Source organism: Rhea americana, unplaced genomic scaffold (genome assembly GCF_003343005.1).
Source record: "Rhea americana isolate MKP2758 unplaced genomic scaffold, rheAme1 scaffold_172, whole genome shotgun sequence".
Classification (NCBI taxonomy): Eukaryota; Metazoa; Chordata; class Aves; order Rheiformes; family Rheidae; genus Rhea; species Rhea americana.
The window spans coordinates 1,002,775-1,027,336 of record NW_028185839.1 but is presented as its reverse complement, the minus strand read 5'-3'; the positions used below and the strand labels follow the sequence as shown (position 1 = coordinate 1,027,336).

Below are 24,562 nucleotides of genomic sequence, written 5' to 3'. Positions count from 1 at the left end.
CCGGGCCCGTCCCGAGGCTGCTCCGCCGCAGCGCCGAGGCCGCAGGTGCCGCCTCAGAGCGGGCGCGGGGAAGCGCGGGGCGCCTCGGCCGTGCGGGGCGCGCTGTCCCCGGGCCCGTGCGGATCGCTGGGGCGCGGCTGCCGCCTGGGGGCTTGTGCGGCGCTGGGTAGCTCGGCCGACGGCTCCGGGAGCTGCGGAGCTGGGGCGCCGGGAGGGGGCTCGGCCGCGGGCCGGGAGCGATGCGCGTGGCGAGCGAGCGCGGCGTCGCCTGTCCTCAGCGGAGTTTGTCCTGTTACCCCAAGGCAGGTCTGCCCGTAACGCGCGGTGACATCAATCGAGATCGGCCATGAAGACCTTCTGTGGGAGAGCTAATCCGACCACTGGCGCAATGGAGTGGTTAGAGGAGGACGAGAACTACGACTACCATCAGGAGATTGCAAGGTGTGCCAGGGAAATCGCTAGTCCAGCCTCTCGGGTTGCAAAGAAACGCGAAAACGACTTGCTTTTGTTTCACCTCTGTAGAAGCGTCAAGGGCTTGCCAAGTACGACAGCCTAAATGTTACTGTACAAAGTAGAACGCTAAACATAGATTTTTTTATAAATCTGCTCCAAATAGTTTTCTTCTAAATGTTAAGCGTTTTCTGAAGTGCTGATTTTCATAATGACAGTCACTGAATTGTGGCAAAATTGTGGCAAAATGCATTGACTAAATTTCTTCTAAMGCCCTAGCACAACAAATAATTGATGATTATATATTCCTTCAGTAACTTTTTTAAGAGCTTAATGTAATGATCAGAGAAGTTGGGAAAAATAGATTTGGTTATATTTTTAAGCAAYGTAACACATGGAGAAATGGGGACCAGAGAAGCATAAAAATTCATTATTTTAATCTTGGCAACAAGGTTGCCAATAAATGAAAGTGATTCAAGTTGTTACTAATTTAGTTAGACGATCTAAATTGCAGTGTGTTCCAGCATGTTATTAGTGCTAGCCTTTAGTGCAAGGATCTTAGCAGCAAATAATTGAGCAGTGTTGGACTGCCTTTCATTGCCATCGTTACACGTGAACCTGCATCTATSCCAGCTGTTACTGCTTCACAGCAATTTGTTCATATGCCTGTGTATCGGGTCTGTTGCTAAAGAGAGGCTATATAGCAACAATCCATTCATTCACATATATGCTGATGACTGGACCACTGAAATGATGTCATCCCTTAGGTCTGGGAAACAACTCCAAGAGCATGTCACAGTTAGATGTCACATTCATTGGTTCCTGCTGCCTTAGATAACCTCCTTTGTCTTCTTTTACTAAGAACTAGCGGGGTTTTTTTACTATGCTTTGCAGTAGGTAGTATTTTGATTAGAATTTTATTTATTTTAGGTCACGCTATGCAGATATGCTTCATGATAAAGACAGAGTAAGTATAGAGCAGATCATTTTTGAATTGTGAGAAATTGTTTATTTCYTTCCTTTTGAACAGCTGTCACTGCGTGAGTATTCAGGTTTCTCTGGAAGCTGAAGTRTTAAGATTTTAAGATACCCTTTAAGATACCAGTTCCACTTTTGTATCAACACATACCTTCTTACATTTGACTCTAGAGCACTGTTGTTTACTCCAGAATATACAGCAGTGCTAGTAATGTAGCAATGATTAAAAAAAAAAGTCTCTGTAGATGAACACTAAAATGTCCAAGAACAAAGAGCACCAAATAGATATTAGCATTGTTCACTTCTTGTAAGAAAAATACTAACTAGTGATAAGTATCATTAGTGATAGTAACTGATTTTGGTAGCTTGTTCTAGGTTTGAAATTTTTGACTGTATCTTAACAGAGTTCATTAGACGAAATTTCGAAGGCTGTAAGTATGAACCTAAGTCATCTTTGTTTTTTAACAATGTAAGTAAAGTCTGTCTGTCTTCTTTCATGACATTTTTTAGCTCTTATTTACCAGTTAGTAKTGAGAAGAAAATTAAGATGAATACCATATTTGCAAGTATGATGAAGTCTAGAGTGAATGTTCTAAATGTTCTTCATGTTTTAGCAAATTGATGACTAACTTTCAAAAAGACTTGTGTGATATTTGTACTGTGAATCTTGAAGCAAACCTGCCAGTGGGATCAGTCATTTCATAATAAAACATGTAAAAAAAGCAAGTTTACCTGAGTAATTAAACAATCCTACCAGAATTATATATCAAAAGCGTTAAGCATAATTGTTTGGAAAGACTCCAGCAGACCTTGTTAAATTTCTGATTTTGAAAGATAAAGGAATTATTTACAAAGACTTGGTAAATCATTTGGAAAGGAATGTGTGAAATACAGTGTTACTGAATTTCACGGTTACATTTGCTCTGTATGAATATTGTAGCTGCAGATGGCAGCATTTCATTTCTTCTGTTATTAATGCTGATATGTTTGTATCGCCACTTAATGGCRTGTAACCATAAACCATTATCTAGTCTCATGTATTGCTTCTCACATATGAATGTTTTCCAGTAGAAGCTGAAAGGAATCTAAATCCAAAATACTTCAACTTTTGTGCTGTCACAGGCACTCTATTGCTATACAAGTGAAAAGTGGGAAAACTAATCCATAAAAACAGTAGTGTATCAGATGGATCTTACTTGCTTCAGAAAAATTTTGTATTTGTAAATTATACATGCACTGTAAACAGCAGACGTACGAATGGTGAGGCGAATAGTGATGCATTTTAGGTTGACTACCATACTGTTGTACTTCAGTTGTATTGCTAAGGCGACTGCTTCCTCTAGGAACGTTTGCTTTTATGAAAACGGCTGTTATGACTGCACAAGCATAAAAAGTGTCTGTAGGCCTGTAATTATAAACTCCTGTCATCTGAGAGTGCAAATTCTTGCACAAAAATTCARTATCTAAACATATGAAAGGTGTCTGATCTTTCTTTTTCCTTTGACAGAATGTGAAATATTACCAAGGTATCCGTGCTGCAGTGAGCAGAGTGAAAGAAAGAGGTGAGAAAGCAATTGTATTAGACATAGGGACTGGCACAGGACTCCTGTCTATGATGGCAGCTTCAGCAGGTGCAGATTTCTGTTATGCTATTGAGGTAAGCATTTGTAACTGACTGTGCGTACTTCTGCTTTCCAAAGCATAAAGTGGTGCGGGGTTGGGTAGATATATATTCATAACCTGTTTTTTAGAGGCAGTTGTTCTGTCTGCATGATCAGTGTTGTGGATGCATTTGTTTTTTTTGCATTGTAGTTTTTGAAGTGAAAATTTGATGTGTGTGTGAAAAACAGGTAGATCTTACAAGAATATATTTGAGAAGGCATAAAACATTTCTMATTTTTGGGACCATTTCTGTAAATGCACAGGTTATCTAAAAGTACTAAGCCAAGTTTTATAGTGCTTTGTCTTTTCTACTTCTTACTGAAACTCAAATGCAGTATGGAAGACCTGATGAATATTTTGAAAAACATGAGTGTTCTCAGACCGTACTGCTGATTTTCATTGGTTTCATCTCTCAAGGATGAGTTCTCAGACTACTTAACCGTAACACGGACTACATCTTAATAAAAAGACTGTCTCATAAACTGTTTTTTTCCATCTGTTTGTGATTGGATAGAGCATCTCCCGTTGTATTGGCAATTAAGAAATGTTCTGGTGGCCATTAGCAGCCATTGCATATATTAAGGATAACAGGAGCATTTTGGCAGTTTAACTTYGTTTTTAAACACATCTGAGGAAACAAGGAGAAGTTTTATTTGTCTGTAGGTCACGTTGAAAGAGCTATCTAATTTTTACCTAAGTTTCCTATAATTGCTCTTCAGGGACAGTCATCTTTTGTGTAGAAGCAGTRAGCAGTAAGCTCCAGAATAAATTTATTCACAGGCAGATGTAGGGAAGGGACAATAATCAGAAGTAATGTGGTAGGAAGTAGTCTGTTGTTGTGACCATTAGATCTGTAGTTTATTTGCCACTCTGGCAGAGGAGGGTCACTGCCTTGTGGGGGGAGAGGATAACCGTTATGGGAAAGAGAAGCCTAATCTAAAAAGTGTGAGGACTACTGATATAGGTATCTCAATAGCAGTATATTATTCCAGTTCTGAAATTTGGGCTAGATTCCAAAGTGGCCTAAAAATTAAGTAATCTGATTCTGTAGCTGGGTAGAATATTTAGTGTACAAAATACTTAAATTACCCAGTGTTAAAGATATTTATAAATTGGCTACAAAGATTGATACCTCGGACAACAGGGATTATAGTAGGGAAGAGAAAACCCTTATTTTGCACAGTTATGCTGCTAATATATGGATACTGGCATATTCCAGTGACTATATCAGTGCTGGTTGGTGGTGGTTGGGTTTTTTTTGTTTTTGGTTTGTTTTTTAACTGTCTCGAGCACATGCAGGTCTCTCTTGGGGCCTTTTTCAAAGAATAAGTATTTTTATTTTAAAAAATGGCTGGTTTGTTTAATGTAAATGCTAAGAATTTCTTTACGTACATTCTTTATGCCTTTCAAAAGTTAAATTGGAGTAGCTTTTTGAGACAGCTGACAGTTCAATTTGTAAGAATGACATTGGAGCTCTATAAACTTTTAAAGTGAGGCTTCCTGTCCTGCTTCATGTTAATAAACTTCAACTAGGAAATGGTATAAAGTGTGTTAAAGTTTTGCAGGGCTAAATATGCTGTATTTTGTTGGTGTCTTTTTAATGCTGATGTTAGTTTATCTGTGTGTTACACTCTTGCTCATTACAGGTTTTCAAGCCCATGGCTAATGCTGCTGTGAAGATAGTGGAGAAAAATGGCTTTAGTGACAAGATCAAGGTAATCAACAAGCACTCCACTGAAGTTACCGTTGGGCCAGGTGAGGAAGATAAACTGAGTTTGAAAAAATTGCTAAGTCAAGAGATAGGCTTTTCTCTTTTTTYCCCCCCAATTGTTTTTAATTAAAAGACATCATTTTCTCTCTAGAAAGTGACATTGGAAGGTTATTTCAAAAAGAAGTATTTGTAATAGTATTTCAGTAGTCATTTGAATTTCATAGTAAACTTCTAAAGGAAAATAGAGAATTTGCAGTCTTCAGCAGGTTTTCATAAGAGAAATGAGTTTTTGAATGACTTGTCTTTATAGCATGGCATCTTGAAAGAGTGATATAAAGTCTTAATACAATATTAAATTGTGTCTTTTAGATGGAGACATGCAATGTCGTGCAAACATCCTAGTAACGGAGTTATTTGATACAGAGCTTATAGGAGAAGGAGCTTTACCAACCTATGAGCATGCACACAAGCATCTTGTACAGGTAAGAGGGTAGAAATTGATAGAGTTGCCAGAGTGATCCCTAAGGAAACTCTTTTATCTTCTGTGGAGTAGGATAAAGATTATATTTGAGTTAGTTTTCTCTATCCTTTGTAAATAGGCCATTAGCTGTGCTAATTTCTTGCTCAGTGAATAATTTGCAGTATTCATTCCTAGAATAAAAGTAAGTGGAGTATGTATTCTAAGTCACAGCACCTGAAAGTATATTTAATTGCTTTATATGAAAACCCAATAATTTATGGTTAACAAATATATTTCAGAAAGGCACTCAGTTCTGATCTGGAGATCTCAAGTTCCCTTATAGTTGTTCAGCTGGCAGATAGGCCCCAAGTTTTTTTCAAAAACAAAATAATTTTTTTTTCTCCTACTAAATTTGATGGGCATCACCTCCCAGGCACAGATTTTCTGCTAAGGAGCTCTTGCTTCTCAGCATGTTTTTCCCCATGGAGRTGTTTTAAACACTGTATACTCATAGTTTAGTCGTCAAAAGATACTGGATATTAATTTGATTAATCTTTGGTCTTTCTCGTTTACCCTGTCTAATTTTTATGCTCCTTTTAATTAAAATGTGGATGGCAAAACTTTATGCAGAGTTCTATGTCTTATTTTACTGGTTTTATATAGAAAGAGCATCACTCAGTAACTTCTTACTGCTCCTCATACGTAAACACACTCATACCCATACCTCCCACACACACATATGTACGTGCATTGTATATACATACATATATATAAATTGTAATAATCTTTCTTTGTAAAAACTTTGTTCTTGGACTTCATTGTTAGCTCTTGATCCACAACGATTTTTTCAGAACAACTTAAGTGTTCACTACTCCTTAAACATGGGTAGAAAGTAGTCATTGGATAAACGAGCCATTACTATTTACTCATTGCTGTTGTAAGCTCTGTAGTAGTTGTGTGTCTTGAAAGGCTTTAGATAGCTCTCTAATCTGAGTACAGGAACAGGCATTCAACTGAAGCTGTGAGACAAACTGATACTGTGGCCTTGCTGAACTACACTGAACAGACAGATAAGTATGTCATATTTCACAGATAGGGAGATGAAGAGCAGGTGCTCTGATATTCCAGAAGTGAACGAAATAATTGGAGTTTAGGATTTCAAAGTTTCTAGTTCTACTACTTTGTCTCTCTTTAAATTGGTTCACATTTCAATTAATTTAATTTTCATGTGTGTTAAAAGTCAGCAATGTTGAATGCATTTATCCCTTATTTTGAACACTCAGGAAGGATGTGAGGCAGTGCCTCATAGGGCGACAGTGTATGTCCAGTTAGTGGAATCCAAAAGAATGTGGTCTTGGAACAAGCTGTTTCCTGTTCATGTTGAAGCAGAGGATGGTGAAAAAATTATTGTSTCCCCATCAGAAATGGAGAACTGTCCAGGTGTTCCTTCTGTTTGTGATATCCAACTGAATCAGATGCCTTCAAGTGACTTCACTGTTCTTAGTGATGTTGTAACAATGTTCAGGTAAGAGAAAAGGTAGGCATTGATTTTTTTCCATGTAGAATTTTCCTGTTACTTCTTTTCAGTAAATTGTTTATTCAGCTTATGAAACTGATGGCAGTTTCTGAAGAATACTGAACTATTTCTTCAATTTTGTTGCTTCCTTGCAGTGTGGATTTCAGTAAGCCAGTAAGGAGTGCTTCTACCTACTACAGAGTGCAGTTGCAGCCTGTAAAATCTGGCAAAGCACAAATTGTACTTTCCTGGTGGGATATTGACATGGACCCGTCTGGGAAGATAAATTGTACAATGGCTCCATACTGGGTAAAACCCAYTTCTGCTCTCCAGGTAAAATACCATGTCTTTGGTTGTTGTTACCATCTATCAGTAACAATCTTAAGTAAAGGTCATACTGAGTGTTTTAAGCAGCTGTCTTAAACCATATAGGAATTTTGCTAACGTAAAATATATTGGAAGATGTCATAGAAATGTTAACTATAGTAACTACAGAATACATTTTAGGTTTATTTTAAGCAATAGAAAGCTTAAAATGAAGCTATTTTCTAGATACAAAATTACGGATTTTTTTTCCTTACCTTCAAGAAGTGAAATARAACTTTGTGCATATTTTTCCTTAAATAGTTTCTATCCTTGGTCAAAATAGTAATCTATATTTTACTTCCATGTATTTTTTGTGAAATAAAGAAGTAAAAGAGCATTAATAACCGTAGGAAAAAAAAATGTGATCTGCTTTTCATGTGATAAAACACAAGCTTAGCTAGTCAGCAAGCCAGTGGTCTCGTGTTTATTCTTTGTAAGAAATCTATATAAAGTGCGTTTGTTCACTGTACAGTATTAATCCTTCCTCAGCCTTCTTGGCATGAACTAGATTCTTTCATTACATTCTTTCATGTACATAGATGCTTCAAAGTCATGCCCATTCTTACTAACTAGTTTCCTGTTATTTGTTTACTTTTCATGTACTATTCATGAGTTAATTTCTAAGGTTTTGTTTATCAAACCTTTTCAGTGGAGAGATCACTGGATGCAATGTGTCTATTTTCTTCCAAATGAGGAGCCAGTTTTCCAGGGTGAGAATGTGTACCTGACTGCCTATCGTGATGAGTATTCTGTGTGGTATAAACTCCAGAAAGCCAGGTAACGATGTAGTGTATGTGAAAAAGGACAGTTCTTTACTGATAGTGTGGAAAAGTATTTTTGGAAGAGTAAAATAAAGATCTAAACATTAGTAGATTATTAAAAGCCACTTCATGAGCACTGAACAGATGAAGAAACTACAGGTTGCATAGAARTACAGATGAGCTTTGGACTGTGGGCTCCTGTGTTATCCCTAGTAAGCGTTCTCTTACGCAGCAAAGAAACAAAAGTGTTCGTGGGTGGTTCCTGAAACTTCTAAAAGGAAGCTCAGCTGAGCGCATGCAAAGRCAAGGGAGCGGAGTAAGTTGGAAATGGAGAATGAAAAGAGACAGAATAGTAATCAGCACTGTCTTCTGAAATTAGTATCTTTTGCTCAAAATAAAAGGAATGTAATTGTTTTGGTTGCAATGACAATAGCAGCCATGTTTTTTAGAAATCAATAGCAATTTTAAAAATTGATTCCTGAATTTTATGTTTCTTTTTACATTTTGAAATCCAAGCAACTTTTTTCTAACAAGTCAAAGCCTGAAATACCTACCATTAAAGTCAATGGGAAAATTTCTTTAAAAAGGAGTGAAAATCGGYCCTTTTTCTTCTTTTCATTTGCAAATGCAAAACTAAAAAATATCTCTGGGGAACTAGTAAATTTGAACCAATAACACTGAAGTCCATGTGCACTAATATGCATATTAACTAAAATATATAAACTTACCTGTTTGGGGAAGGTATGTTAGTGATGCTGTAGTTGATACTCCTTTTTTCTTTTTTTTTTCTTTTCTTTTTTTTTTCCCAGAGAAGAAGAGAACAAAGCAGATGTTCATGTTGAGAGCCCTGTTTGTAGATGCCAGGCTCATCTTCTTTGGAACAGACCACGCATTGGAGAATTAAATGATCAGAACCGAACATGCCAGTATATCAAGTCTTTGATGAAAGTGAGTACATGTTGCCTTATGGTTTCTGTGGTAGAGGTGTTCATCTTTTAATCTGCAGTAAATATTGATGGATTCATTGCTCTCTTGCTAAAGAGTTTGTTCACAGAGTGCATTTTATGTAAATCAGCAGCTGTAAATTGAATTTGGTCATTCATTTTTTTTTTAGTTGAAAGCAGTCATTAATGCTTTAATGATCCCACGTGAAAATTGGAACGTGTTCCTCTAAACACACAATAACGTGTTTGAGTTCTTTGTGACCTGCCATAAGGGGTTACATGAACATTTCTGACAGTATTTGAAATATTTATATTAATCGATGTACCTTTCAGTTCTTACATCCTATGGGAACATCTTGTCTACACATTGGGGAAAAACACCACCAGAACACAATTAGAGAACTCTTTCATCCTGAATAGGAATAATGATGACAATTTATTTTCTATAGGTTCTGAAAACAGATAGTGTTTGTCTCTGCATCAGTGATGGCAGTCTGCTGCCTGTGCTGGCTCACTATCTTGGGGCAAAACAGGTACAGTACTACTTCCTGTTTTTCTAGTCTTAACATTTTAGCTTGTTGTTTTCAATTCTCTGCTATAATTCAGCATTCTAGTCCTTTATTTAATTTACTTCAAGTGGATCTTYAGTGACAAATGAGAAAGAACGCCTCCTGGTGTTTAAATGGAAGTGAAATTTATCCCTGATCAAGCTGAAGTCAAGGGAGACAGCAAAGTTACCAGTTCTGATACTTGCTGTGTAGCTTTGAATGACATTGGTGTTCATTCACTACTGTTTCCTGTTTGCTTTCTTGTATCTTAAGGCTTTTGGTAATAGCCTTTCTATCAATTAAAATRTCTGACTTTTTTTTTCCTTTTATGCTTGCAGTGCTACAATTACATTTATTGTCTAGTCTGAAATAGAAGGTCCATAACAGCAAGATAAAAAGCTTTAAGAATACTGACTGTATGTGTAGATGGAATACTGGGAGCCACCTGGCTGTCCTATAGTATACCTTACCAGATGTGTTCACTCCTGGAGTGCCTTCAAACTAAAATTTATTGCATCTGTTGCAATTTTTTGAATATCTGGGAACGCGTATCGTAATTCTGAGGAAGATGCTAGGCAATTCATAGAAATAAATAATCTTGCTGAGTTAAACCAGTGATCCATGGGTCCTGTATTCTTTTTGATGGTGGCCAATCACAGATGATAAGGAAGCGATGTAAGAACTAGACTAGGTCAGAGAGTTCCAAAATAGTCTTTTAGCCCTCTAGTGGCATGTTGGTTAAGGATTCACCATAGTGTTCAATGAAGGCTAAATCTTTTCTTACTCTTTTTTTTTTCTTCCAAATATGACTTACAGTTGCGGTTTGCATAGGTTGCTAGAATACTTTCTCACCACTCTGATAAACTGAATAAATTATTTGTAGTCAGCCACAGGGATGCTGATTCAGAAAATGGCATAACCTCTTACAGTACCTGTAAGGTTTCTATAAATTTCTGTATACAAAATGAGATGCTGATCAGGATTCATTAATACCTTGGTTTCTGCACCTAATAAATGTGGGCCACCTGGCTTTGATGTGGCTGTCCAGACATCTCAGCAGACCATGTGCTTGCTATTTAGTCTGTGCACAACCAGTCTGAAAAGATTTGGTGAAATGGAAAGGATACTATAGTGATTTGCAACGAGCCTACAAATAGATCTTTGCCAAAACAAGTTCCTCAGTTAATGTAGTTGCTTGGCTTTTGTCTGGCAGAGAAAAGATGATAGGCTAGTCAGTGAATTAGGTCATTGATAGCGATATAGATTGCTCTTGACATTTGGCATTGCTTAGCCCTGCTTTAGGTTTATCTGTGGCTTGTTTTTGATCCACAGCAACTTATTTTGGTGACAGACTGATGACTGCCTGCTGCACCTGCCTGCATTTTTTGAGAAAATGTTACACAATCCCTCTATCTTCTGATAAACCTCTGCGGTTTAATTTATGTCATAAAATACAGTGTGTCCAAATGAGTTTTAAGAGATCAAATAGAATAAAGCATAAAGATCGTAGCTTCAAAAGGCTGGTGTACTGCAATGCACATCAGAGCTCTTTCCAGCTAGTACAGTTGGGTCATTGTAAACCACATATATAAGTAGTAAGAACTAATGTGGGCTGATTCATCACACTGGTGATGTGGCCAATTTTAAGTCACGTGGGTTTTTTTTCCACTGAGTTGAAGTCAGTGATCCTCTATTCACCTGCTTCCAGAAAGAAAGCAGTTCTTCCTAAAGCCTCCACTGTAAATAGAATCTTTCTTGGTTTTTGCTTCAGTAAAGAGTAAATTTACAAACTTTTGTAAAAGTGGAAGTTTGAATTTCAGGCTGACTACAGTTTGGATTTAACAACGTTTTGCTGAAACAGTTTCCTTTTTAGGAATATGTTTGTGTTTGCCCAGAGGCAACAATATGTCTAGGGGAATTGTTAATGTTCTACATGTAGCTAGCTTAAAAACAGAAGATCATTAGTGGTTGTGGTTTTGTTTTCTTTTTAACAGCTCTGAGAACAACATTAGGCCTATACTTGTTGAGTAATTTGTTTTGTAAAAAAGGCACACGACAAAGGACTGTGGAATAGATGCATGGTTTTTGAGCAAGCTATGTGCAAGTTYGATTCATTGGGGCATCAAAATAGTTCCTTCATTGTTCAGTAATAATCTTTTAATTAAAAATGATAAAGCTGGTTTGACTGACTATTGTGTGTTTTCTTTAGGTGTTTACATTAGAAAACTCTGCTGTGTCCTGTTCTGTCATGGGAAAAGTGAGTATTTAGTGTTCTGTTTAAGTGATAAATGAACTCATGAGGTTGTTAAGGCCAAAACTAATGATTCTGATTGTCTTTTTATCAGCTTCTTGGAGGTTAAATCAGATTAGTGAATCRTTAATCATACAGTCAGACAAGACTGTGGGAAATGGGAATATATATTTTGGGGGAGGGGGTTATTTTTGCTTTTTTCCAACAGGTTATTTAGAGCTTTATGCAAATATTTGAAGGAATGAATCTTCTCCATCAATGGTTTGTGTTTTACTGTTTGTGTTCGGTCACTGGTCTTAGCTGCAAGGTGAATGGAAATTTGGAAGCACAGCTTCCCATGTGAGCAGTCTGTAACCTTATACCTTTAACCACAAGCTGAATAGATCACTGGGGAATTTGATCTGAGTCGAGAATGATGGTTGCCAGTGCTTGCTCTGTGCTGGCTAATATGCGTTGGACTGCCTGCCTTCTACTCTGCCTGCATTTGCTCCATCATTGACAAAAAACAAGCTGTTTGTTTCTGAGGATTAGTGGAATGTGAGAGCAATGTGTGGCTTGCACCAGTCTCATTTGGGAAGGGGCATCTAGTGGTTCTGTTTTCCTGGTGAGACAAGATGTTGGGGATGCTCCTCTTCTGTTTAGTTTTCTGGAGGCTGCAGGCAGTGGGTCTTAATGGCAAGTGATGTTTCCACTGCTGCTTTAGGGTAAAGCAGAGATGGACCCAAGCAGTGGAGTCCAGGATGCTCAGGTGGAAGAGGCAGCTAATGTTTGAGAAGTGATTGGAAGCAACTTCCTTAAATCATATTGGCTGTATATTTGAAAGAAGACTACCTCAGCCTGTGGTTTAGRCATTCAAAAAGATAAACAGTAGACAAGTTAGGGCACAAACCTACAAGCCACATATGCAGTGTATTCATAGTGTACATAATTTTGATCTTTCCTGACCATCCTTCCCATATACTTTGGAGTGCAGATAAATGAGGGTGAGGCACTTTTGCATTCTTTGCCTTTTATGTAATTTGCTGAAGGAAGATGAGTGGCATGTGCTTGCTAGGTATGATATGTTGGCYCTAAGCGCATGCACTCTTCAAGAACACACGTATAGAATATATTTTGAAGGGAAGTCATGGAAGTCAGCTTCTATCCAAAAGGAATTTTAAATAGTTTCTTTTTGGTTTATGTAAGTATACTATTTTGGTCCAGGTTTTAGTCTGTCTTGTAGCTTTTAAGAAAGCAAGCCTACTTTTTTTTTTTTTTTTTTTTTTTTAATTTATTTTTTTTTTTTTTTTTTTTTTTTTTTTTAGTTCTTAAGAGCAAATCATCTTGAAGATAAAATTAAAATAATAGAAGTACGTCCTGAATTGCTGACATCTTCTCAGTTGGAAGATAAAAAAGTATGTAACAGTTGTCCAATACTGAATTTGGGAGGGGTGGGGGAAGAAGGTGAAAATGAATTTTGCATTCCTAYTGAATTACCACAACCACAACTAATCTTATTATATCCCAGTTCATATAAAGTGTCATGAGCAGGTGGTTCCAGCTTTGTCCTACTGAAACTGAGTGAGAGTTAGTTTATACACTTTGGGGTTTTTTTGTTTTAGAAGGGTATGACTTTCACTTCYTGCAAAACCTACACCAATTGTAAAAACAGTTAAACTGGCTTAACTGCATGTATGCTATTAAGCTATAGCTCTTTCTACTCGAGCCATTCAAAAGTCTGTCTGGAAGTTCTAACACTTTCTAAAACAAAAAATATAAGCTTTGGTGACTTTTATTACAACCTAAAACTGCAACATTCTCTTTCAGACGTTGTAGCAGGAAAATAGTTTTAGCATTCACTAACTAAAAGCAGAAAAAGAGGTTGGTAATGCAGGATATGGAATATGCAGTAGTTAAATCCTTGTGGAGTAGCCAAAGTTCTTGTCAACTTTGCTTGCTCTGTTGCATTGTCAACAATTGAAGATATAAATAGCCTGTGTTGGTGTTTGAGCTGCTATCCTTTTTTATAATGCTTTTTATCTCCCTCTTCTTTTTGACAAGATTTCAGTTCTTCTTGGAGAGCCATTTTTTACTACAAGCCTGTTGCCATGGCATAACCTCTATTTCTGGTATGCTAGGACAGCTGTGACCATGCATCTTGCCAGCGATGTCACTGTCCTACCTCAGTCTGCTTCTTTGCACGTGATGATTGTGGAGTTTCAGGTGAGATTGTTTTGAACTGTGCATTTCATATGAAATCACTTAATAGTGAGTACTCTTTCAGGATTTTTATAGTTTCAGGTTTCTCTCTCTTAATACTGCCTCCTTTGATATGTCTTTGGCTGTTACCTGCTGAGATAAAATAAGAAAAATTTGACATCTTGAAGACGTGTTTTGTCCTTTCGGCCATCCCTTGTCAGAAATTTAGGAACTTGAATTGTTTTGACCATACTTAGGCTTGTTGTTAGTAAAAAGAAATAATTGAATGTTTAAAATATTTCTGTAGATTAGAGAGAGATTGCTGAAATTTTTCAAAAAATTCACTTTTAAAGTGTGATTTTCTGTAAAATAACAGTTTTAAAGATAGTATTTTGTGAGTATAAGGCTATAGGCAGGTTTGGCGCGTGTGTGTGTGTGTGTGTGTATACACACACACAGTGTGTATATATATATATAGTGTGTGTGTATATATATATATATATATATATGATTTTTTTTTTATCCTACAGCAAATCTGAACTATTTGAGGCTGTGCACAGTTCTGCAGTTAGGGGTCACATGTTAAAAATACTTTGAAAAATTGCTTTTCGGAAACTGTACAGAGGCATACTTTTTTTTTCTTTTTAAACATGGGAGCTAGAGATGTTCAGCATCCTTAAGTTTCTCTCTGTTTAAAAAAAAATAAAAAAGAAAAGCAAGCTCTTCCCTCTGTACAGTTCACCAGCTTCATAAATAATACAAGGAAGAGTTTTGTATCTAAGCTTTCTCTCACTTAGTAGTATCCTTATTCTAATACTCTGTWACCCTGTTCCCTCCCTTCCATCTTTGATTTTGAGCAGATTATACAAGTGAAAATATGTATTCTTTTTTCTGTCTGGAATAAATCACACTGCATGTTTTTATGTGCTTTTTGTGATTTTCTGCAAAAATGTAGGGGGCTTAAATATTTTCTGAGTAAATAAAGTTGATCTGAATCTTCTAACAGGAAGCAAATTTATAAGACTACACAAGAGTAATAAGATTCAAATAAGCAGTTAATTTTAATTCCATGCTCTCTTATTTTGAAGATTTATGTTCCTAGAACACAGATTATTTCCTAAGAAAGTAAGCATTATTCTCTCYATGTTTTGAATGAGGAAACAGAAGCATGCAGAGTGATGGCTCAGGATTATTCAGSAATTTAGTGGCAGAACATAGAAAAACATTCAATTCACTTGAACCTCAGTTCTAAACTTCTATGTTTTTAGATGATTCCACTGCCTTTTACACCAAATTTGGTAGAACACTGAACTTGGGTTTCATTCCATTAAGCTATTCCAAAAGCTATGGCTTTTATTTTGCATTTTCTTATTCATTCAGTGGTGAATCTAGACCCAAGAACTAGAACATGTTTTGCTAACAACCTCAATCCACRGCATGCCAGACCCCCAGTATGTGACTAGTACTGGTGAAATGGTCTGCTCTGATAGATTCAGAGTGATATCACAGGGGAGAAGAAATGGAAGAATGCATCTTTTGTGATTAAACAAAGCGTGACTAGCAGTGAACTTATTTATGTAAGATACATTCTGGCAATACCTTTCATACACAGTGAACTACCTGAAATTAAAGTAGTTAGCAGAATTTAAATTCTCTGTAAAGGAAATACACTCATTTTATTTTTAGGGTTATTAATGATCTAAAGAGGTCTTATTCTTCAAAGCTGCAAGTATCTTAGGATGAGCACATGTGTTCCCTAGGCATTTCTGTTAGCTGCTTTTAGATACAGCATCTAATATTAAGWGGGCATTTGTTCAAACCCAGTAAGACTCTTCTTGCATAGCGCATTCTTTATCTGCAGCTCTCTAATACTAAAGATAATAACAGGGCTTGCTACTACCAGAATACATGCATGTGTGAGATTTTTTTTTTCTTTTTTTCCTGGCAGGCATGGCGGGCATAGAGCAGAGAATTAATTTACTTTACTCCCTAGGCTGTCTTATGAGCTTTCTAAGGAATGATGAAAAGCTGTAGTGACAATTTTGCATTTACAGTAGAAAAGAGTAAAAGAATAAATGGTTTTCCTGCTTGGCACTTCCTGAATATCCCTATCAGCAGTAGCATTCAGCAGTGTTGTAAAGAATTGCACTAAATTACTAAGAAATGTGGAATGCTTAAATTACTCTACTTAAAAACTATAAGGTAAACCATTGGGAGATTCTGTATAGTCACTCTGGATCATGATGTGTTGTATTCAGACATAAGTTGATAACAACACTTATAATATTCCTAATGCCTTCTTGTAAAGTAGAAATCTAGTACAAATAGAAACGTTTGAGATTGCTCAGCGCAGCAATGAACAGGTGATAAAATATGTGTATCTGAAACTAGTGAATGCTCTCATTCCACCAGAGACCATTAATGCACTGAACTTTGAACTAAATCACTATCAGTCCCATGATTTCTAAGCTCTATAAAAGGTATAGTAGCAGCTTGTAGGAATGATTTGCCTTCAGCTATCTGGTGGTTGATCCCTTCCTGACTCTAGCTAATCTCTTATCTCTTAACTTTTTTTTTCCCATTAAGTAAACAAGGAAACATCCTGTAGGGAAATAGTCTTTCAACAGAACTATTTCTCTAAATAGTCGTCTTTTCTATGATTGCATGGAAGTGACTATTACAGTAAGAATTCAGATTTTTTAATGRGGAAAAGAAATCGTTGATTTTAAGACAGGTCTGACATTTGGAGTGTTTCACTTTCTCTGTGGGTTAATCCAGTATGTAATGCGTGTGTTGCTTCTGCCTCAGTTTACCAGCTCTGTGTTTTGTGAGGAGGAATGATGGTTTGTTTTGTCGTTTGTCTTCATTTGTCTTCAAATGACATTTGTTTGTCATTTGTCTTCAGATAAAAATGGTCARCTGAACTGATCTAGACTTAGCAAAGACCACAAAAACAAACAAACAAGCAAAAACTCCAAGCTGGTGACAACATTAGGTGTTACTAAACCAGGTCTAAATTCTGTCCTGTAATTTAAAGATGTAGTGTGGTATGTCCTGTTATGTGGCATCGAATTTGACTGACTTAGTGTGGGGAAGGTGGAAGGATTTTTTTTTTCCTACTGTTTTAAAAAATCAGTGCATGCACTTTACTGKTAACAGTTGAACTCATAACTAAAATTATTTCTATTAATAAAAACAAACAAAATCCTGTTTTCCTATTTAGGACTTATGGAGAATCCGGAGTCCATGTGGCACCTGTGAAGGTTTTGATGTCCAAACTATGGATGATATGATTAAAGTAAGAATGCTCAAAATTGTTTCAGTACAAGTTTCAGCAATATGGAATAAAATTCACTTTGGCTTGAAAAAGTATCTAATGAACATTTAAATGTTTGTGTGTCACATGAAAAAACATGATTTTGTTTTTTAACAAATATAGCAGCTATTTAACTCTTAACAAAATAGAATAACTTCTTGGAATGGTGTTTGGGGTTGTATTTTTCTTGTCATTTGACAAACTGTTCAGCACTGCACTATCTTGAAAATACCTGCATTCATTCAAAAAGGGAAGTAAGAAATCATGTTCTCAAAACTTTATTCTGAGGTTGAAATCAAATCAGCTGGCAGTTGTTCATCAACAAATCCTGCTGCCCTTAGGTTAATGCTTTAAAGAGTAAAAGGCTTTTTGACTTCCAAGAAATATATATGAAGGGTGAGATTTAACTGTCTAAACTTCTGGAGCTGTAGTATACATCTCCATATCTGAGGTAGCCATTTAGATTGCCTTTATAGTCCTCATGAAGGACTCTAAGCAGTTCTAGAGTAGAATTTGTCTTGAGGGAGATGGAAAAAATTAAATGCTTTGTTTTGAAAGTACTAATTTCTGCCTGTTTGACCACTGAGGACTTTTAGCAGATATTTTTTGTTGCAACTGAAAAGTACAGTCCTGTCCTCTTGGAGCCCTGTGGCTTAAATATTGTGGGTCCAGGTCACCAAGTAACATGAAAACAAGGGGTGTTAGCCTTTGGACTATTTTTACATGGTTTTATTACTTCTTCCCCCCTCACTCCCCCTCCCAGAATTCTCTCAATTATAGGGAATCCAGGGAAGCAGAACCTCACCCTCTGTGGGAATATCCTTGCAAGTCACTCTCAGACCCCCAAGAAGTCTTGATGTTTGATTTCAGAAGGACAGTACCACAGCACTGTCTCAGTGCAGAGGGTTCTTTAAATCTTCTACGGTGAGTTTTCTCTTCATAGTACGTATTCACATCCTAATGATGAATCTTTTTTTTAACTTCACATTACAAAGATGTCACCTCATGCGGAATGGMTGCAGTGTTTACGCTATYAGTGTTACATAGAGTTAATGCTAAGATGATAGGTTTTATTGGTCTCATCCCTTCTTTCTCTAGGAGCGGAAAGAGCCATGGAGCAGTTCTGTGGATGGAATATCATCTTACTGCTGATACCTCTATTAGCACAGGACTGATGCAGATTTCAAATGACAAGGTATTTCTTCAATCTGTAGTTTATTATGTCTCATGAAGTCTACAGAATTACAAAGCTGAAAAATGTATCTTTGCTGGCCCTGTTGTCTTGGTTTATGTAGCGCTACTTGTTACCCTATTTGAATACTATATAGACAGTACTAGTAGAATTATCTATTCTCCCTTTTTGTGGGAACAGGAGATGTACCTTAAAACAGGAGAGTCTGAATCAGATTCAAATGCTTCTGTAGTTTGGAACCACATTCAGAACTCGGATATGATGCTAGCTTGTAGTATGTATAATTTTTTTAATGCAACTTCCTTTCCTCAGTTCAACAAAAGCAAAAACTTTGAGGGTAAGGAGCCCTAAATATTTTCTCTGTGCCTTCTAAATATTCCTTGACCAGATCAATTTTTTCTCCACAATGTCACTGTGCGGTGTAGTATACTGGATTTAAAGAAATTTGTTATGCATTCCTGTAATGAAAGAATGTCAGTGAAATTAAGGAATGTATCTGATCTTCGTATACTGAACTGTGGACAAGAACTGTTGTGTTTCTACTGCATTAGTACTGTCCAGTGTCTTGGAGTTGTGACTGGTTTCACTTTTAACTCTCTTCTATAGGGAAACTGTGAATGGAATCCCCACTGCAAGCAAGCTGTCTATTTCTTCAGTTCTGTGATTGAATCAGAAACTCTGACAGACCTTCCTAGTGCTGTCATGTATGCTATAAATTTCAACCCAAAGACAGGAGAGATTACCATGGATTTTAAGCTATTATAAAATACTTGCCTTAACTCATGTTCCTAAATTATAATAAACATATATGGTATTCTTTGTATGGCAGAGGGTTTTTTTATCATGCTCAGAGAGCAAACTGATCGTTCTGAAAAATACTTTAAAGCTCTTTGTTTTTCTTTCAAAATATGTAGCTGGGAAGTACWGAGAAACTTTCTTTTTAAGAATAATTATTGTTGATGGGATTATATGTGTATGTTTATTTTCTGTATCAGCGTGAAACTATATTGTATTTTTGAGGTTTTGATTAATATGGAGACATGAAGCAGTTGACTGACTGGTGGTTCTGCAATAGCACATGTCCACAACTGAAGTTTTCTTAGTTGCATTTCAAATCATATTGGTAGAAATTGCAGTACATGACCGTGTGTGTGCAATTTATTCTACTTTGTATGAACAGTCAATTTATTCTGCTTTATATGAACAGTCAATCTGTGAATCAGTTTCGTATGTGTGATCTATTATGTATAATAGAAAATACTATCTGTCCTAAATTATGGTAGCGAGCTGCAGAGATAACTCTGCTTACCAATGCTACTCCCATTTCCTCTGACCAGCAACTCCTACAGAGTGAAAGGAATGCCATGAAGAAGCCATGAAGGAGCAGAAGCCCACTCTTAATTTACCTTGCTGCGTCACGGCAGTATATAACTCTGGTGAGTAGGATTTTTTCCTCCTTTTCTTCCTGAAAGTGTGATGATTACTTATAGATTTCAGAGCCATCTGAAGTATTCTTAGGTTTTCCAGAATTATTTTCCTGACACAGGCCTTTACAAATATGTAAGGACTCAGGAGCTCAAGGCRTATTAGAGATGAAATACATGACTAATGTTTTTCATCAGAACAAACAGCATAGCAGTACTACCAGCAGCAGACTGAGGTCTGCTGATACCACTCTTCAAAAAGGTACTGTTAAGTTGTTTAACTTCAGAGTCTCACTGCTTACAAACTTGATTGGAACATATGATATAGGTTACTGTCTTATTAGACAACTGTTTCTAATTTTGATACACTTCCTAACCTAAGGAAAGTATGGTAGCACAGATCTATGTTTTATGTTGGGGACCTAAGCTGTACAATGCAAGGTCTTTGTGCCTTTTCTATTAAAAAAAAATGCAATTTTTTTGAAACTAGGGCAATAACAACTGGAAGAAAAGAAACGATAACAGGGCCAAGCCGTGGTCAGTTGTTACCATACTGCAATCAGAATTTTACAGTAAGACTATCACTAACAGTGCAGAATTCTAGGAAGAAAAGTCAGTTTAGATGAAATTAGCAGCTAATGTGTGATTTGTGTATTGGGGTGAACTGATGGAAGTACCTGGCTTGCCTTAGTCAAGAGAAAAACATACTAGCATAGTCAGAGCAGGGAGGTTAAACATTAGGTATCTTGCGCATGAAAGCAGTCTAGTTTGATGTAGAGTACATCTTTTTGGTCTCTCATCTCTTCCCCACTCTCACTTTTATTTGAAAAAGCAGTATGGCCACAGTTGAAGAGCAGGTTGTGTAGCTCCCAGAAACATAACTTTGGCATTACAAAACTGATTCCAGCTGAGAATTTGGCCCATGGCTGCTACTAAGATTATGAAAAGTAGTTGATATGAGGTACTACAGGACTGAATTTTGCTTATGGTATGCTTCATCTGGCCTCCTGTGTTTTCCCTGGAGGGGGGGACAAAGTAGAAAAAAAACAGCTAAGTGCTGCCTCTTGGTCATTTGCTTGTAGCCTGACACATGAAGATGAGCGGTTGTTCCCACTAACCAGTATAAATAGCTTCTGAAGGTGCTTTGCACATATTGCACAGATCATTCTGGATGTAACAGCAGCATTTACTGCTCTAAAGCTAACAAAGGACTAAAGGGCAGAAATATATTAGAAACTGTAGATTTAAAAACAAAAATAAAATAGAGCAGAACCACAGCTGACTTTATAGTGTGCATTTTAATTTTTTTTTTAGTGTTAGCTTTCCTAAAGATGATTGTATAAATAGGTGCCTGAATCATCCTTGCTAAGAAAAGAATGAATTTACTAAAATGCAAGAGGGAAAAAATCCACATTGATGGGAATTTGTGTTATGTTATCGGTATTATATACGATGGAGATAAGCAGGGCACTGTAATAGGTGCTAGATAGTAGTAGGTACACATAGTGGTGTAGATGAATCACTTTTAAAGCCTATTGGTATTGTGAGACTTTATCTCAGAAGTCTAAGAGGAGAGTGTAGTGCAAATGAAAGTTATAGGTTACATGTAGTAGTGTATCTTCAAGTATAAACATAATTGTGGAATGATATGAACCATATTATCGGCATATGCAGAAAAACATCTTACTGCTTCAGCCATACTGAAGCCTAATTATATTGCTGTTAAAAAAAAAAAAAAAAAAAAAAAAACTTTGCATATTTTAACACCTGTGTTAGGGGAATGAAATGTGATTGATGAACTCAGGAACATTCATGCCTGTTCTAGTTTGCAGTGAGTGTGAACAACATTGTTAATGCTTGCTGGTTATTCTTATGTATTTAGACAGGCACCGAAATTGCTTTAGGGGTTTAGTGGAAAATGCTGAAAGCTGATCTGTTGAAGCAAACCTTTACCACATGTATGGTTTGAGTCGTTTCAGATAGGAAAAGTGGTAGCCATTAAATGCAGGTACATACTAAACACTTTGTTGATAGGAATCTGGGTGACATGGGGAAAGCTTTGTTCAGTTGTAATTAGGAGTATTTAGCATGTGTATCAGTCTTCCTTCTGTAAATGTTTCAGGGTGGACTTAAAGCACATAGTACGATCTGTAAATTCCTTGGAAGACAGTTTCTTAAGGGGATGCTGGCCATTTCTTCTACGTATCTATACTTCTATTTCTGTTGTCTTCTACAGGGCATTTTAATACAAGTATGCAGGAAAAAATGCCACTTTAGCAGGAAGAAGCACATTATCGAGTAGCAACATTCAGCAGCATTTTTGTTTCAAAATCCGACAGAAGTGCTGCCGCGATGTGCTCTGTGCTGCCCCTACAGGCTTTTTTTTTTCTTTTTTTTTTTTTTTTCCCTGCATGGAAACAAACTTGATTCTGACCAGGCCTGCAGGCTTAGATGCATGTTTTAAAAAGAAGCAAAATCCCTTGCCACCACTGATAGCATTACAGTTCGTATGTTGCATGAGAACTGRTATAAAATTAGTAGCTTTTTTAATGGGACATAAGACATGCTTGCCTCAAAGATGTAGGGTTCATACAGGAATTAAAAATAATCATAAATTACAGAGTTTTTCTGTTCGCATTTAACTTCCCAGGTGCAGTTTTGCAGCAAAAATAACAACTTTTCTGTAGCACTGAATTGTGATGAAATTTTACTAATGCTTGGTAGTCGTTAAGTAGTTATCATACCACTAATCCACAAGAGGGTGCTGAGAATCCACATTTTAAATATTTTCCAATCAATGCATTAGAGATAATAGATCTAATAAAGAAAAGTGCATAGTGGTTCAGGCTTGCAATGCAGCTGGTTCATCTTTCATGCAGAGGCAGTGCTTGATCTTATAAGATACACCATATCCACATGCACTGAACTTGAAAACTAGCTCAAAAACACAGTGACAACTACTAGTAAGACTAATTTGGACTTGCACATACAATCAAAAAACAGGAAATAAAGTGCTATATGTTACATATGCAGAATGAATAATACTAGGGCAGTGAAATTGTCTTGCCCGACTGCATAGTCCTAATGAAGGACAAGTCTTGCACTGAATTCAGGGGGTGTTTTTTAAGTCATGCCACCTGTAATTTGCTCCTCTGGTACCTTGCCTTTGTCTGAAGGCTGAATGATTCAAGGTTTCTTTGAGATCCAAGAGCTTGGTTTTCTCCTTCATTAGTCCGTTTGAAACTGCGCTGTGTAGGCTCCCAGTATTTAACAAGATAGAGAATTCAGTTCAAGACTAATTTATTTAGTTACTCATCTTTTGTGTTCTCTTTGCAGTTACAGCTGGTTGCTATGAGGAAAACAGACTTTTACAGCCTTGCTTCTTACTGTTAGATATTTCTAGTGAAGACTGTGAGCTGAATAAGGTGGGTGTTGGGTGATTATCCTACCTAATTAACTTCAGTCAGCATTGCAGACTGTTAATTTGATTTGGTGTTTAATCAATCATTTTCAAACTTCACATTTTCTAGCATTTAACAGGGATTGATGATTAAGATGGTCTCAGAGAGAGAGGCGGTATGTATTATTATCCCAATTTTTCAGATGAGCGAAAACTGAGAGTGCTCCATGTGGATATTCAAGTGTTTCATCTGCCCTGAGCCCTCACTGTAAGATTAGGGCCTCAGAGCTAAAAATGACTTGCTCAAGGCCATGCAGAATAAACTAATCCCCTGACTCTCCCTTGCTCTGCTTTAATCATTTGTTTTCTTAGTGCAGTGTGCTCTCAGATGCAGCCTTATGAGGTTTGACCGAGATACAGCAGATAAAAGGCTCGGAGTAAATCCTTGGATCCTTCAGTAATTAAAATGATATTAAATACACACACACACACACACACACACATGTATATATATTTACAAGGGTAAATATATATATATATATTTTGCGTGATATGTCACAGCAGTAGCCCGCGTGCTGCAGCCGTTATCTCTTGCTCCTGCTGTTTTCTGCAGCAGCCTCGCACGTCCCTCTCTGAGGTGATGAGTTGCAGCTTGTGCACTGGGGAAAAAAACAGCAGGCCATGCAGCTTACTGAGCTGCTGCTTCCCACGGCTGAGTGAGGGATCCTGCTCTGGCTGCTCTTCCGTGAAGCTGACTGCTTGCTTCGTGGTAAAGAGTGCCTAAGAAAGCAATTATTGGCAAATAAATCAAGCTGCTGGGATGAGCGGAGTGAGAGGGAGGGAGGCAAACAGCCTTAGTTACGGCACTTGGAAATGCCGTGTTTCCTCTTGGCCGCCGTGTATGTGGGACGGTTGGTGGGTTGACGGGAGCATGCTGCAGGTGCCTGTCCCTAACCTCGCACCTGCCGTGCTGGCGGGGCGCGAGCCTCGGCGACCCTGCAGCGGGCCTCGGCCTGGAGGTCGGGGCTGAATCACTCTCCTTGGGGGCACCAGCAGCCGAGCGCACCCGGGATGAACGAGTAGCGCCATGACTCGTAGGGAGGCGGCCGAGGGGTCCGCTCGGCGCGGGCGGGGCCCGGCCCGGCCCGGCCCGGCCCGGCCCGGCCCGGCCGCCGCTTTTCCTCTCAGGCACCGGCAGCGGCCGCTTCCCGCGCGCCGCGACGGCGCTACTGATTGGCCGAGCCCCCTCCCCAGCGGCGCCGGGCCGCCATTTTGGCCGCCTGCCGCCGCCGCGGGGGAGGTGAGAGACGGGTCYCTCCCGCTTCCCCCGCCGCCGGCAGGCCCGGGGCTGCGGCGCGGCGGCGGCGGCTGGCCTTTGCGCCGCAGGAAGGCAGCAGTAAGCCGG

The 24,562-nt window shown here is 37.9% G+C and overlaps 3 protein-coding genes across 14 annotated transcripts in view; 2 read left to right on the top strand and 1 right to left on the bottom strand.

Annotated features, from left to right (window-relative positions):
• Positions 1–331, bottom strand: part of SLC7A6OS (solute carrier family 7 member 6 opposite strand) — a 5,517-nt gene extending 5,186 nt beyond the window's left edge. The window contains exon 1 of the mRNA XM_085301134.1: positions 320–331. Within this exon, the coding sequence (XP_085157260.1) occupies positions 320–331 (12 nt within the window). The remainder of the gene's footprint in view (positions 1–319) is intronic.
• On the top strand, positions 1–19,156 carry PRMT7 (protein arginine methyltransferase 7). Of its 5 annotated transcripts, none has more exons than XM_085301074.1 (18): positions 1–45; positions 307–441; positions 1,381–1,417; positions 2,936–3,085; positions 4,737–4,845; positions 5,171–5,283; positions 6,545–6,786; positions 6,933–7,110; positions 7,793–7,920; positions 8,714–8,852; positions 9,298–9,381; positions 11,606–11,653; positions 12,952–13,041; positions 13,688–13,849; positions 17,049–17,123; positions 17,905–18,065; positions 18,240–18,336; positions 18,940–19,156. In XM_085301074.1, the coding sequence occupies exons 2-18, from the start codon at positions 347–349 to the stop codon at positions 19,096–19,098; spliced, it is 2,067 nt and encodes a 688-aa protein (XP_085157200.1). In that variant the 5' UTR covers positions 1–45; positions 307–346; the 3' UTR covers positions 19,099–19,156. The 5 variants fall into 5 exon arrangements, with proteins under 5 accessions (XP_085157200.1, XP_085157199.1, XP_085157201.1 ...); XM_085301073.1 differs by having other exon boundaries at positions 7–45; positions 303–441; XM_085301075.1 differs by lacking the exon at positions 12,952–13,041 and having other exon boundaries at positions 7–45; positions 303–441.
• An 81-nt stretch (positions 19,157–19,237) lies between these two features.
• Positions 19,238–24,562, top strand: part of LOC146598006 (uncharacterized) — a 58,238-nt gene continuing 52,913 nt past the window's right edge. For 6 of the 8 annotated variants that reach the window (XM_085301081.1, XM_085301082.1, XM_085301083.1 and 3 more), the window contains exons 1-2: positions 19,238–19,769; positions 23,094–23,182. In XM_085301081.1, coding sequence (XP_085157207.1) covers positions 19,709–19,769; positions 23,094–23,182 — 150 coding nt within the window. In that variant the 5' untranslated portion in view covers positions 19,238–19,708. Of the gene's footprint in view, positions 19,770–23,093; positions 23,183–24,430; positions 24,554–24,562 lie in introns of those variants that run through there. The other 2 variants (XR_014895345.1, XR_014895344.1) reach the window with 1 other exon arrangement.